General features: G+C 38.9%; 1 protein-coding gene across 5 annotated transcripts in view; it reads left to right on the top strand.

Moving 5' to 3' along the window:
* Positions 1–10,877, top strand: part of gpcpd1 (glycerophosphocholine phosphodiesterase 1) — a 13,094-nt gene extending 2,217 nt beyond the window's left edge. Inside the window, exons 5-22 of one of the 5 annotated variants that reach the window (XM_010773643.1) lie at positions 718–756; positions 888–963; positions 1,812–1,853; positions 2,283–2,406; positions 2,687–2,939; positions 3,731–3,893; positions 4,025–4,154; positions 4,307–4,361; positions 4,452–4,544; positions 4,630–4,707; positions 4,971–5,010; positions 5,190–5,248; positions 5,393–5,458; positions 5,569–5,705; positions 5,840–5,975; positions 6,630–6,790; positions 7,643–7,692; positions 9,424–9,556. In XM_010773643.1, the coding sequence (XP_010771945.1) occupies positions 718–756; positions 888–963; positions 1,812–1,853; positions 2,283–2,406; positions 2,687–2,939; positions 3,731–3,893; positions 4,025–4,154; positions 4,307–4,361; positions 4,452–4,544; positions 4,630–4,707; positions 4,971–5,010; positions 5,190–5,248; positions 5,393–5,458; positions 5,569–5,705; positions 5,840–5,975; positions 6,630–6,790; positions 7,643–7,692; positions 9,424–9,467 (1,746 nt within the window). In that variant the 3' untranslated portion in view covers positions 9,468–9,556. Of the gene's footprint in view, positions 1–717; positions 964–1,811; positions 1,854–2,282; positions 2,407–2,686; positions 2,940–3,730; positions 3,894–4,024; positions 4,155–4,306; positions 4,362–4,451; positions 4,545–4,629; positions 4,708–4,970; positions 5,011–5,189; positions 5,249–5,392; positions 5,459–5,568; positions 5,706–5,839; positions 5,976–6,603; positions 6,791–7,642; positions 7,693–9,423 lie in introns of those variants that run through there. The other 4 variants (XM_010773629.1, XM_010773636.1, XM_010773650.1 and 1 more) reach the window with 4 other exon arrangements.
* The last annotated feature ends 240 nt before the right edge of the window (positions 10,878–11,117 follow it).

The raw sequence follows: 11,117 nt of genomic DNA, 5'->3' as shown, positions 1-11,117 counted from the left end.
GGGTTGCTGGGCTGGTTGTATGAGGGGGGGCCCCGCGAGGAGGGGACTGCCCGAGAACAAAGGGGGAAAAGGTATAACCGAGCCATGACCAATGGCGGGACTAAAAAGGAACAGTTGTAGATAAGCGGTGCTACAGGTTTCTTAGGAAACCAAAGGGGGTGCACCAGAAAATCCCGAAGAAAGATGGATAGCAAAATTGCTGGTCAGACATTTACCTGTATATGTATAGGTATATGTATATATATATAATTCAGCTATTACCTCAAATTATTATAAGGGGATTATTATTTGTTATGTAATGGGTGGGGCTCACATATTGTGAGACTCAAAGCCTGCTTTGTTTGACTTCCTCAAGTATTTGTTTGTGGGATGCCTCTCTGTAAACTGATAGGCTTAAAGTTTCTGCAAGCTAAAGCTTGTCATTGGCTTTCAACAGTTGATGAACGGTTAATTAAATTAACATTGGCCAGTTACTCATGCAGTTTAAATATTGCATATGAAACTGCAGTTAGTCTCATCAGCGATGCATTTAGTGTACACTTGATCAGTGTTGGGCTATTGTTTCTTCCATGTGATATTGTCTTTAATGATTTTATAAAATAAAAAAATGAGATGCTAACCTTTTGCTGCTGAAATTGATGATGACTTTGTTACAGATAGAGAGCAGCCTAACTGAAGACCTTTTTTTTTTTTTTCACTAACAAATTCACTTTTCAGATTCAACAGATGGTAGCTGACTGCCCCAGCGGGAGATTGGTGACTATACCAGCTCTAACTCCTTTCTGACACCCTAGTCCAACAAGCTGCTGCGCTGACACCAGACTGAAAGCTAGATCAATGTATCTGATTTGAAAACCCTAACACTGTACCAAACATTGAAATTGCAGAGTGCAGGTGGTCCCTATCAAGTGATAGTCAATATGTGGGAGACCCATCAACACCCGCGCACGATGAGCCCCACAGGTATAGAACAACGAAAAACGGTGCACGGTGTGGTTGGGTTGGGTGAAGTGTGCCATGCCCCCTACACACCTCCCATTCCCTGTCCTAGCACTATATGATACAGTTGCCCATCAATACTTACATAGGGTCAGCTGTTTAACCACTGAAGAAACAAGGTTAGTATTTGAGGGAAAGTCTAATCTGACCTTTAATTTATCGTTTTGGGCAATGTGTATCTCTAAATTAACAAACTACCACCTGATTGCAGTGTTTATGTTTTGGCAAAAAGAGCGGGACAGCACTTGCTGGAATAATCTAGAGCCATAGAGTAAACTCTGCAATGCAGCATATGTCATGAACTGATATTGTACACGTCTCTAGTTAAATCAACATTGTTTTGGACTAACACTGGCAAAGTTCATTTTGTTAAAATGAGCTGGTTGGCTAGAATAATTGCCTGCACCAAGCCCGTCACCCAATCATTTTCTTTCTTTCATCTAGCCACTAAAGCACTTATTCCCCTAGAAAAATTTTTTTTTTACAAACTTTAATTTTTGATATTTAACCCAGACATGTTTTGTTTGAAATCTGACTTTTTTAATAAACATCCTGCTAAACCAGCCTTACTGACAGGCTCATGCTCAGAGTCTAAGTTAAAATATATTTTGGAATCAAATACATTTTATTGCTTAGTTGAAACTTAAGGTTGAGACTAATCAAATTCAGAGCAATGAAGGCTGTTGTTTTGAGAGATCAAACAGAATTGCCTGTTTGTACACAGGAAATGCTCTGGTTTGATCTGGCCTCAACCTTTGTGTACCGCTGAGATTCTTTTATCCAGTTTATAATGGGCTTTCCATTTATTGCAGGATCCCACCAGAATATTGACGATGGACAGTTTGGAATTCACAGTAAGTTTGATTTAAAATAACTAAAACTACTCACTACAAACATAAGAACTATCAATAGTTCAGCATGTAAAATCCTATGGAGACAAAAGTACAATTGAACTAAGTTGCTAACCAATGTCCTTAAAGGATCACTAAACCCGCTAATTGACCATTTGAATATTTATCACTTATCCAGTGTTTCCTTGAATTCTTAGAGAAAACGTGGTTTTTCATGCATGCCTCAAAGGTGAACAAAGAATCAAATGTGTTTTTCTTCAATAATTCAAGGTTGCACTGAGTGATAATTTGATATATAATGATCGTTTAGTTAGTAAAGTATCCCTTTAATCCCACAGCAGAGGTTTAAAAGTCTTTATTTTCTTAGAGAGCTGCCACCAGTTCTTTGTTCCACAGTCAAAGTACATTTATGTTGTGTCTTTCTTTTTATAGACGGGGTGAATTGTGTAGACTCTGGCTGGCTCACGTGCCAGACCGAGATTCGCCTGCGCTTGCACTATTCTAAGACTTCTCCGGTATCAATTACCAAGAAGAAATTCAAGAAGTCACGCTTCAGGTACATGTGACACTGAGGTCGAATGTAATACTCCGCAGAGAAAGTTTTCCTTGAAAGTGAAATGAGACGGAGCAGAAGGTCATTACAGAGCTACTATTAGCCAACCTTTTTCTAAAGTGCAACAGAAACTCTGCATATGAGGGAGGCTGAGAGTACAACCTCACTTGTTAACACCTTATCTTTTAATGTTTTGATGCATTCATTTCTTTAAGTATATGCTTCTTTCATCATCCCCATATCTGTGTATTTACCTTGTTGTTTATTTTCCCTACCAATACAGAATCAAGCTGACGTTAGAGGGGTTTGAGGAGGAGTATGAAGATGAGGAGGAGGAGGAAGAAGGCCAGCTTAGTCCTGCCTCTTTGCTCAGGGAGACCACCACTCTGGAGATCAGCATGATTAGTGCCAACGGCTATAAGTCCCGCCACTCGCAGCCTGAATGTGGTAATGCACTGGAGCCCTCCCAGTGGACCGAGTACAACATCCACACAATGGACCCCTACAACCTGGAGCTCACCTTTGAGTTCTTTGAGGTAAAACTGCTCATGATAAACTAGTAAAATAGGTATTCCTGACCTAACATATCAAGTATTATAGAAGGATAGGGTTGGGAACCGAAAACTTGGTTCCAGATGAGAACCAATAAGAAAATGCTGGGAACCGGGTACCCATACAAAATACACAATTTCGGTTTTGCTTAACGGTTCCCAAACGCGGTAGACCCTGTATTCCACCGGGTCCGTCTGCGCTGGGGTCACCCGGTGGAATACAGGGACGGCCGGCTCGGTTTGCTGACGGCCGGCACCGCCCTTGATTTTTTTAAACGGCATCATGTAAGTTGCGCTCACAGGCGACAGAGGTCCACAGTTTCCCCGCAGCGAGGCTCCCCCCGCCCTCCCGTAGACAGTTCACAAGCTCAGTCACTTCATAACACCAAAGATGGATCGCGGTAACCGCTCTAAAGTGAGGCTCCACTACACTAAAAAAGACAAGGCACAGTGTAATGCCTGTGGCAAGTTAATAGCTTGCCACAGGCATAGCTCAGTTAAAATAAAGCACAGCTATTGTGTAATACATTTGTATTGCATGTATTTTTTTTATTTGTAAAAATGTCAGTTAAAGCTTAAAAGAGTAAAGATATTTTTGTTATCTAAACGTTTGACCTCTTCCTTTTACCATTTTGGAATCGAAACAGGGAATTGATAAAAACCGGAATCGATAAGTAGAATCGGAATCGATACATTTCAGACAATACCCATCCCTAGAGAAGTATTTATCTGTTTTCATTTGATTATTATTTTAGTAATATGAGATTTGTTTACAGGAGGATATGGGTGAGCATGTAGTCCAGGGAGATGCACATCCAGGATTTGTGGGCACAGCTTGCCTCCTCTCCTCCTCTTTCGCAGAGAGCGGTAAGGACTTTGGAGTAGCCACACTTCCCATAATGGGCCGAAATTCCAGACAGACCATCGGAAAAGTCAGAGGTAAGATATCTGGCTGCTAAAGGTAGTGAGCAACTGCTTCATCTCTTTTGAAAATATTTATATGCTGACTTTAATTGTTTACACGGTGCACGTGGAAAAGCTTGTTGACCTATTTGATACTCTGTTTTTAGTGGATTACCTGGTGATGCGGCCTATCCAGGGTTTGCATTGTGACATGAGCTCCTCCTTCGCCAAGTACTGGAAGAAAAGAAGTACTCTGGATGTGGGTCACAGAGGAGCTGGCAGCACACACACAGCCAAGTGAGTCACCAGAACACACTTTGACCTGGACGGGATACAGTGCCTTGTCTGGAACAAAAAAAAGAAAAAAGAGTCAATCGAACAGTGTGTGCCAATAGAACATTAGCAAACCCTGCATCTGTCAACACATTGTGTTCTAATGTGTTTTTCAGGCACCACAGAGTTAGGGAGAACACCATAGCCTCATTCAAAAGCGCTGCCCAGCATGTGAGTTACGCAGATGATTAAAGCAGAAGTACATTTTAACCTTAACGTCATAGCTTGTGCCTAGATTATATGTCAATAATGTACTTGCAGGGCGCTGCCTACGTAGAGTTTGATGTTCACCTCTCCAAAGATTCTGTTCCCATCGTATACCACGATCTGACATGCTGCATTTCCACCAAGAAGGTAAAATAAAAGCCTGTCATATTCCCATACACAAATGTATGTCATTACTTCAAATAACTGAGGTCATTCTATCTCTCCTCGACAGAAAAATGACAAGACTTCTCTGGAGCTTATTGAGGTGCCAGTCAAAGACTTGACCTATGATCAGCTGCAGCTTCTGAAGGTAAACATCTTGAATAATGGCCAGAACTATGCAACTAAGACACAAGTTAAGATGGACGTGGACAATGTTGATATACATTACACCAATGCTTTTCCTGATGTATGAAGCAACTATTCAGAAATTGCTATGAGAGTTAAGAATGTTCTCACTCTATTATACCAATGAATTGTGAAGCAGTAGGCCATGAGAACTGAAAATAATGTTCTGAAAATGTAATGTTTTGTTGGCTATAGATTTGATGATGTTTTTGTTTTGTCAAACAGCTGGCCCATGCCACCGCAATAAAAGAAAACAATGACAAAGGTATGCACCCACTATTTGAATCCTCTCACCAGCTTCTGCCAGGAAAACAATGTGGAACAGACAACATGTTTAAATTAAAATGTCATTTCTGTGTTGTAATAGTAATACAGCAATAAATTCAGCTTTGATCAAATGTTGCTCTGCGCATTCACACTGATCTCTTTGATTTGTCTCTTCAGATTTGCTGGATGATGAAGAAGAGGTTGATGAGCATCAGCCATTCCCTTCACTCACACAGGTACATAACTGAATGATTCCTGAATATTAAAAAGCTGGATATTTATCAATAACAACCAATTACTTCTACTTGTTGCCTATGTTTTTGTCATGTCAAAGTCTTAGTCAAATCAATAGCATCCTTCATATTTACATTTTTTAACAGATCTTCCAAGCTATTCCTGAGAATGTGGGCTTCAACATTGAGCTTAAATGGATTTGCCAGATGAAGGTGAGCAAGTCAATAGGTCCAATGGAGCGTAATTCAAATAATATTTTGATTGTAGATTTAAATGTGGGATAATAACACATCGTCATTATAAACTCATTTGATTTGATCAGGACGGGTCATGGGATGGCAACCTATCCTCCTACTTCAACATGAATACCTACCTGGATATCATCCTGTCCTGTGTCCTGCAAAGAGGCGGGAAAAGACGTATTGTCTTCTCCTGCTTTGACCCAGATATCTGCACCATGTAAGCACGGTTAGCAACTGAGGATACAGTATGCCCAGATTTAATCAGGCTGTACTTTTTAAAACCATTTTTTACTCTCTACAGTTCATTCGTCAAGCAAAATATGATTCATCTTGTCATTGGTTTTCCCTCAGGGTGCGTCAAAAGCAGAACAAGTACCCCATCCTCTTCCTCACTCAGGGAATTTCCAACAAGTATCCTGAAATGATGGACATCCGCTGCCAGACCACTCAGATCGCCATAAGTTTCGCCCAGAGTGAGAATATTATGGTGAGCAGTGAAATGCAGAAAGTCATTTATTTATCATAAAGTATCCACTGAATCTTCTAGAATTCAAATAAAAACAGTTAATGAGTGTAATGAAGGTAGTTTCACACTAACTGTTTTAAAATATAACTAAATTCAAGGTGTAATTTATATTTTGAAAGCACTACTCCTGATGTAATTCGCCAGTGTGACGATCAAAAACACCATCAGCTGTGGTACTTTGTAGGCAAAATACTGTTAGAATGTGTCCAATTTAATCTAGAAATTGCAGAATTTGTACAAATATTTGTTTTGTCTGTTGTGAACACTCCCTTAGCAAACATTGCTGCAATGCCTTTGGGCCCAAGGACTTACAAAAATACTCTCACGTCAGTCACGGCACATAAAAAATAAGTCCGCCAGCATTGCAGTGTCAGCTGTCTTTAAGAAAACCTAAGTGGTTCTGGGAAGTGCAAAAACTCCCTCCAGACAGTTTACTAAGGTCACTTTGTAGGTGACTGCTCATATAAGGCTGAATTAGCTTGCTTGCTATGTAAAACACACATTCTTAAACCAGCATAAAAGCGAGTAGGGAAGAAGTTCATTTTAAGATTAAGTTTATATAATTTAACAAACCCACCTTTTTTCTTAGTGGATTTCCTTGCTTGCTCTTTCTAGGGAATCAGTGCCCACACTGAGGAGCTGCTGAAGAACCTTTCCTACATTGGGGATGCCCAGTCTAAAGGCCTGGTGGTGTTCAGCTGGGGGGAGGACAACAACGAGCACGAGACCAGGAGGAAGCTGAGGGAGCAGGGAATCGATGGCCTCATCTACGATAGGTAGGTTATGTGTGGCAAGGCAAGGCAATTTTATTTATATAGCACCTTTCAGCACGCAACAATTCAAAGTGCTTTACAAAATAAAAACAAAAGACATTTAAGAATAAATACAGCTTAAACACATTATTAAATGGCATTTAAAAACAGGCATCAAAAAGCAAAGATAAATAAATAAATCAACACAGTAATGGCAGTTGAAATTATTCTCCAACAGGTTTTGTTTGCACAACAATGTCCATTCAAATTAATAATACAAGATGGAACATGTTGCTGCCATTCCTGTTGTGATAACATGATCATGTTTCAAGCTGTTATGCAACACCAAAGAAAGCCAACTGAATAGTACACAATGTCCTAAATGGGAATACTGCATTGACAATACGACTCCTGGTATGTCACTGAACCATTACAAGGCCTTTCTTATCAGCACAGTTCAGTACAGTATTCAGGGTTATATCATCAGGCACTGGCAGACACATTAATCACTTGGCATCTGCTGTAGCTTTTGATGAAAGTGGTTTGGTTAATCATTGAACATTTTGTTGATTAATGTGAAACTGGTACACAAGACGTGCCAATGTTGTTGCATAAAGCTCAGGTTGCTAAAGTGGTGAAAGGGTGTCCTGTGTGGTCAGCAGGGCCAGTCTGTCCAGTTTGTTGATGATCGTATCAGTTCTCTGATACTCTATACAGATACATTTGCTTTATATATGTTGAGCGCTTGTACAAACAGGCTTTGAACCCTACAACCCCAAACAGTCCTTACATAGATGTAACTTATTTTATCGTCTAAAGTCAAACCATTTGACTCGATCTCCAGGTTGTTGTTATAACTGTGCCTCTTTCTTACAGAATTTGTGAATGCTTGGTGCCATATTTTGACTCAAGTTCTCCAGATTCCAGTAATGTCTCTCTGGTTCCTGGCTGTGCTTTGTTTATTTGCTCACTCTATACTCCCCCTGGCTGTTTTTCGGCTGTCCTCCCACTGTTACTCAGCTTGATACACAGCAGGAACAAAACATGTTCCTTGACAATGATGCAAGACGGTTGACTTCTAACGTCAACACCCTATTAGTACAATACTTTGTTTCAGAGTCAATGATTATTTGATCTTTTTGGATTGTACTAAACAGGGTTGTTTGGAGGGTCAACTGCCATGTTTATCATTTTCTATCCAGTATTGTTTTGTATTTGCCAAGAAAGGCCTTATTATTTTGAGCTTGGCATGATACTCAGCGATATATTTTTGAAGCAAGTTGGGCACACAGAATGAATGGCTTGTTTAATGCATGAGGTAGTGTTATCATATATCATCTTCTGTATGAGAACCAAACTAAGATTGATATTTATTAGTTTCAATCTCATTAGTTAAAGCTGGTGTATGATAGTCACACAGCACCAAAGCACCTTGCAGTAACCATGCATCACACTAGCTTGTAAATCTTATGAAAGTCAATAGTATAAAATAATGTTGATCCATTATTAAGACCTGCATTTAAACCCCACAGCTATCCACCTCCCTTCAACTTTGTGAGATGTCGTGGAATATTTGTTACAGTTGTAATTTATTTAATTATTTGCATCTATAATGTTTGAAGACGTGCTTGTGCTGCAGTTTGGGTTGTTAAAAGGGATTATTGCACTGGATAAAAACAAAAATAACTTGAGATATTTGTCCAATCGATTAACATGAGTATGTTCACGTAAAGAGTTGTGGTTGATACACTCCGAGACATTTTGTACTCTCATTCTGAGCTACAGTTCCACTTCTGTTGTTAATATTGACTGACTCTTATCCAATGTCATGTAGCTCATGAGTGACCTTTGTCCTACACATAAAAGTAAGCTGCATAGCTGTGCTAAATGTACTGTGCCCAAGGACAAAGAGGTTTTAGCTTACTAGAACAATGAATGGCCTTGTCCATAAAGGGTTGGAACAATGCCTTTGTTCTCCATACTACTTGTCAGGATGGTGGCCACACATGTGATTTGACCTGCAAGTAATAAACTGCTGCCATCCAGTGCAATTATCCACCTTGCCAAAATAAATGGTTTTGATGATCAATGGTGCATGAAAAATTGGCTTTGGTTTAGCACACTGAAGTATTCTGTACATTTTTGCATCTTGTCTGAATCTGAATAATAGTTTAGTTATTGCATAGATTTTGTTCCACTGGACCAGAATGGCTGGGCGATATTTTGATATTATTTAGCAACTTTTAGTGTATCAAGATGGCATGTCATCGTATTATTATACCAAGTGTTACTGTTTTACAAAATGTTGTTCTCTTAATGGTTTATCCAGGCAAATTGTTAGAAAATGTAACCATAAGGTTTAGTTATACTAGTGTGAAGAGTTTTGCCTAATATAATGCATGACTTTGAAGCACAGTTAAGCTTCATAATCTTAAAAGTATTTTTTTATATGTGCCATATTATGATGTGTAGTATAAACATTAGACTAAAATAAATCTTAATAATTGTAATAAATATATACATATTCCAACCCTAGCACCAAGCCATACCATTCTATTAGCCAAATTATTTTTGGATCGGGGAACTCTGACTCTGAATGATGTATAGAAACTTGTGATGCAGCAGATCTAACCAACAATGTCCTCTTTTTCCCTTAGCATCTGTGAGGAGAAGGGGGAGCAACCTAACATGTTTCAGGTAGAGGAGCAACACACTCTGCAGGAGGTGATAACAGAGGAGACACGCAACAGCTCCACCTGTTCCTGCTACTCCATCCCCTGCTCCATGGCTCCCTGCGTTTCCTCCAAGGTCTGTTCTGGCGGCGGAGAGTCTGATTCCGGCCTCAGCTCCTCTTAACTTAAGTCTTAGTGGACCAATTTGGGAATGGATCAGCCAACGAAATGACATATTCTGTCTTTTGTCTTGCATGTCCACAAATTGTAATGTATGCTTTCTATTGAAATAGGTGAATGTTTTGCCAAAACATTAAGACAGCCATGTTTTTAGTTTTTTCAGGCCGAGGTCTTCATAATAGTGGAACAATGGGAAATCTTACATGACAGTGAATATTTTTTATTTGGCTAATATGTTGCATCACTTCAAGTGCTCAAATTCTCTTGCTTTTGATTTTTTCTTTACGGCTCTAACAGAGCTGCAAATTAAAGTCCTAAACTTTATAAAGATGAAGCCTAATGCTGTTTTCTGTTTCTGCTGTGCATGTAGCCATTACTTTAAAAGTGTTCTTTTTATTGTATCGCTTAGCAATGAGTATTGGCTGATTGCTATTTCAGGTTCACCACAGAAATCATTTGGGAGTTATAGGTTGTCATTAATGGGCACGTAGATTATCTACTGCGAGTTGTGAAAAGCGCTATATAAATAAAATGCATTATTATTATTATTATTATTATTAAGTATAAGAGAAATGATTCATTTATTTCCTTTTGAGTGGACTGTCGAAAGCACTTACTCCTCCTTTCCACACTAAATCCTTATGTCTGTAAATAACTCATAGCTATTATTGTAAACAACATTATGGATGCAGTATATCCTTCATTCTTTCTACATACTTGATTAGAGAAAAAAACAGATGAATGTTTTATTTGACAGTGCACACACACAGCCTTAAGGAAAGGAGGGGGAGATCAGGCCTGTTTCTGGTTTTTTTTGTTTAAACCGCCAATACCTCACTCCTCATCTATTAGAATAGACTTGAGCTGAGATGTACGTACAGAATGAAGAAATACTCCCTTTATGTTCTTCTTATAAATTGTACTTAACTTCACCTATGCTTTTTATTGCACGGAAAATATACTTTTTTGGTGCTAACTACGCTTGAAGTGTTTCATCATTTGCATATTGATATGGTGTATTAATATAACGCAATGATAATGCAGCATTTTGATCACAGCAAAACAAATCCATGTACTGGCTGTATATCGTCTTGCTGTCTGTACATGGGCACAATCTCTTAACTACATACAGTAATGATTGAGTTGTGCTTGGTCTGTATATCTGTATGAATCAATGAGTCTAGTGTGTAAAAACTGTCATTTCAGGGCAGAAGGGTGTAAAAGGTATTGTAAATAAAATTAAAACCTATATTTGTTTATTCTGTCTGAGACTTTTTTCTTTCATATCCAGTAAGTTGAGCTGGGCAATTTGTTGTGTACATTTTGTTTTTGCAGAGGTTGTAGTATTTGTGGACTGACTGCATTTTCTCCTTTTTATTCAAAAGAGTCACACAAATATCAATGTATCTCCTTTATCAGGACACTCTTAGATACTAGAGTTCCAAGGTTCAAGTTTCCACGAGTGCTGACAGAATAGCAACATCTGAAATATTCACAAC

Source organism: Notothenia coriiceps, unplaced genomic scaffold, assembly GCF_000735185.1.
Source record: "Notothenia coriiceps isolate Sejong01 unplaced genomic scaffold, NC01 NC01_scaffold00000339, whole genome shotgun sequence".
Taxonomy (NCBI): Eukaryota; Metazoa; Chordata; class Actinopteri; order Perciformes; family Nototheniidae; genus Notothenia; species Notothenia coriiceps.
This window is presented reverse-complemented; position numbering and strand designations above follow the sequence as displayed.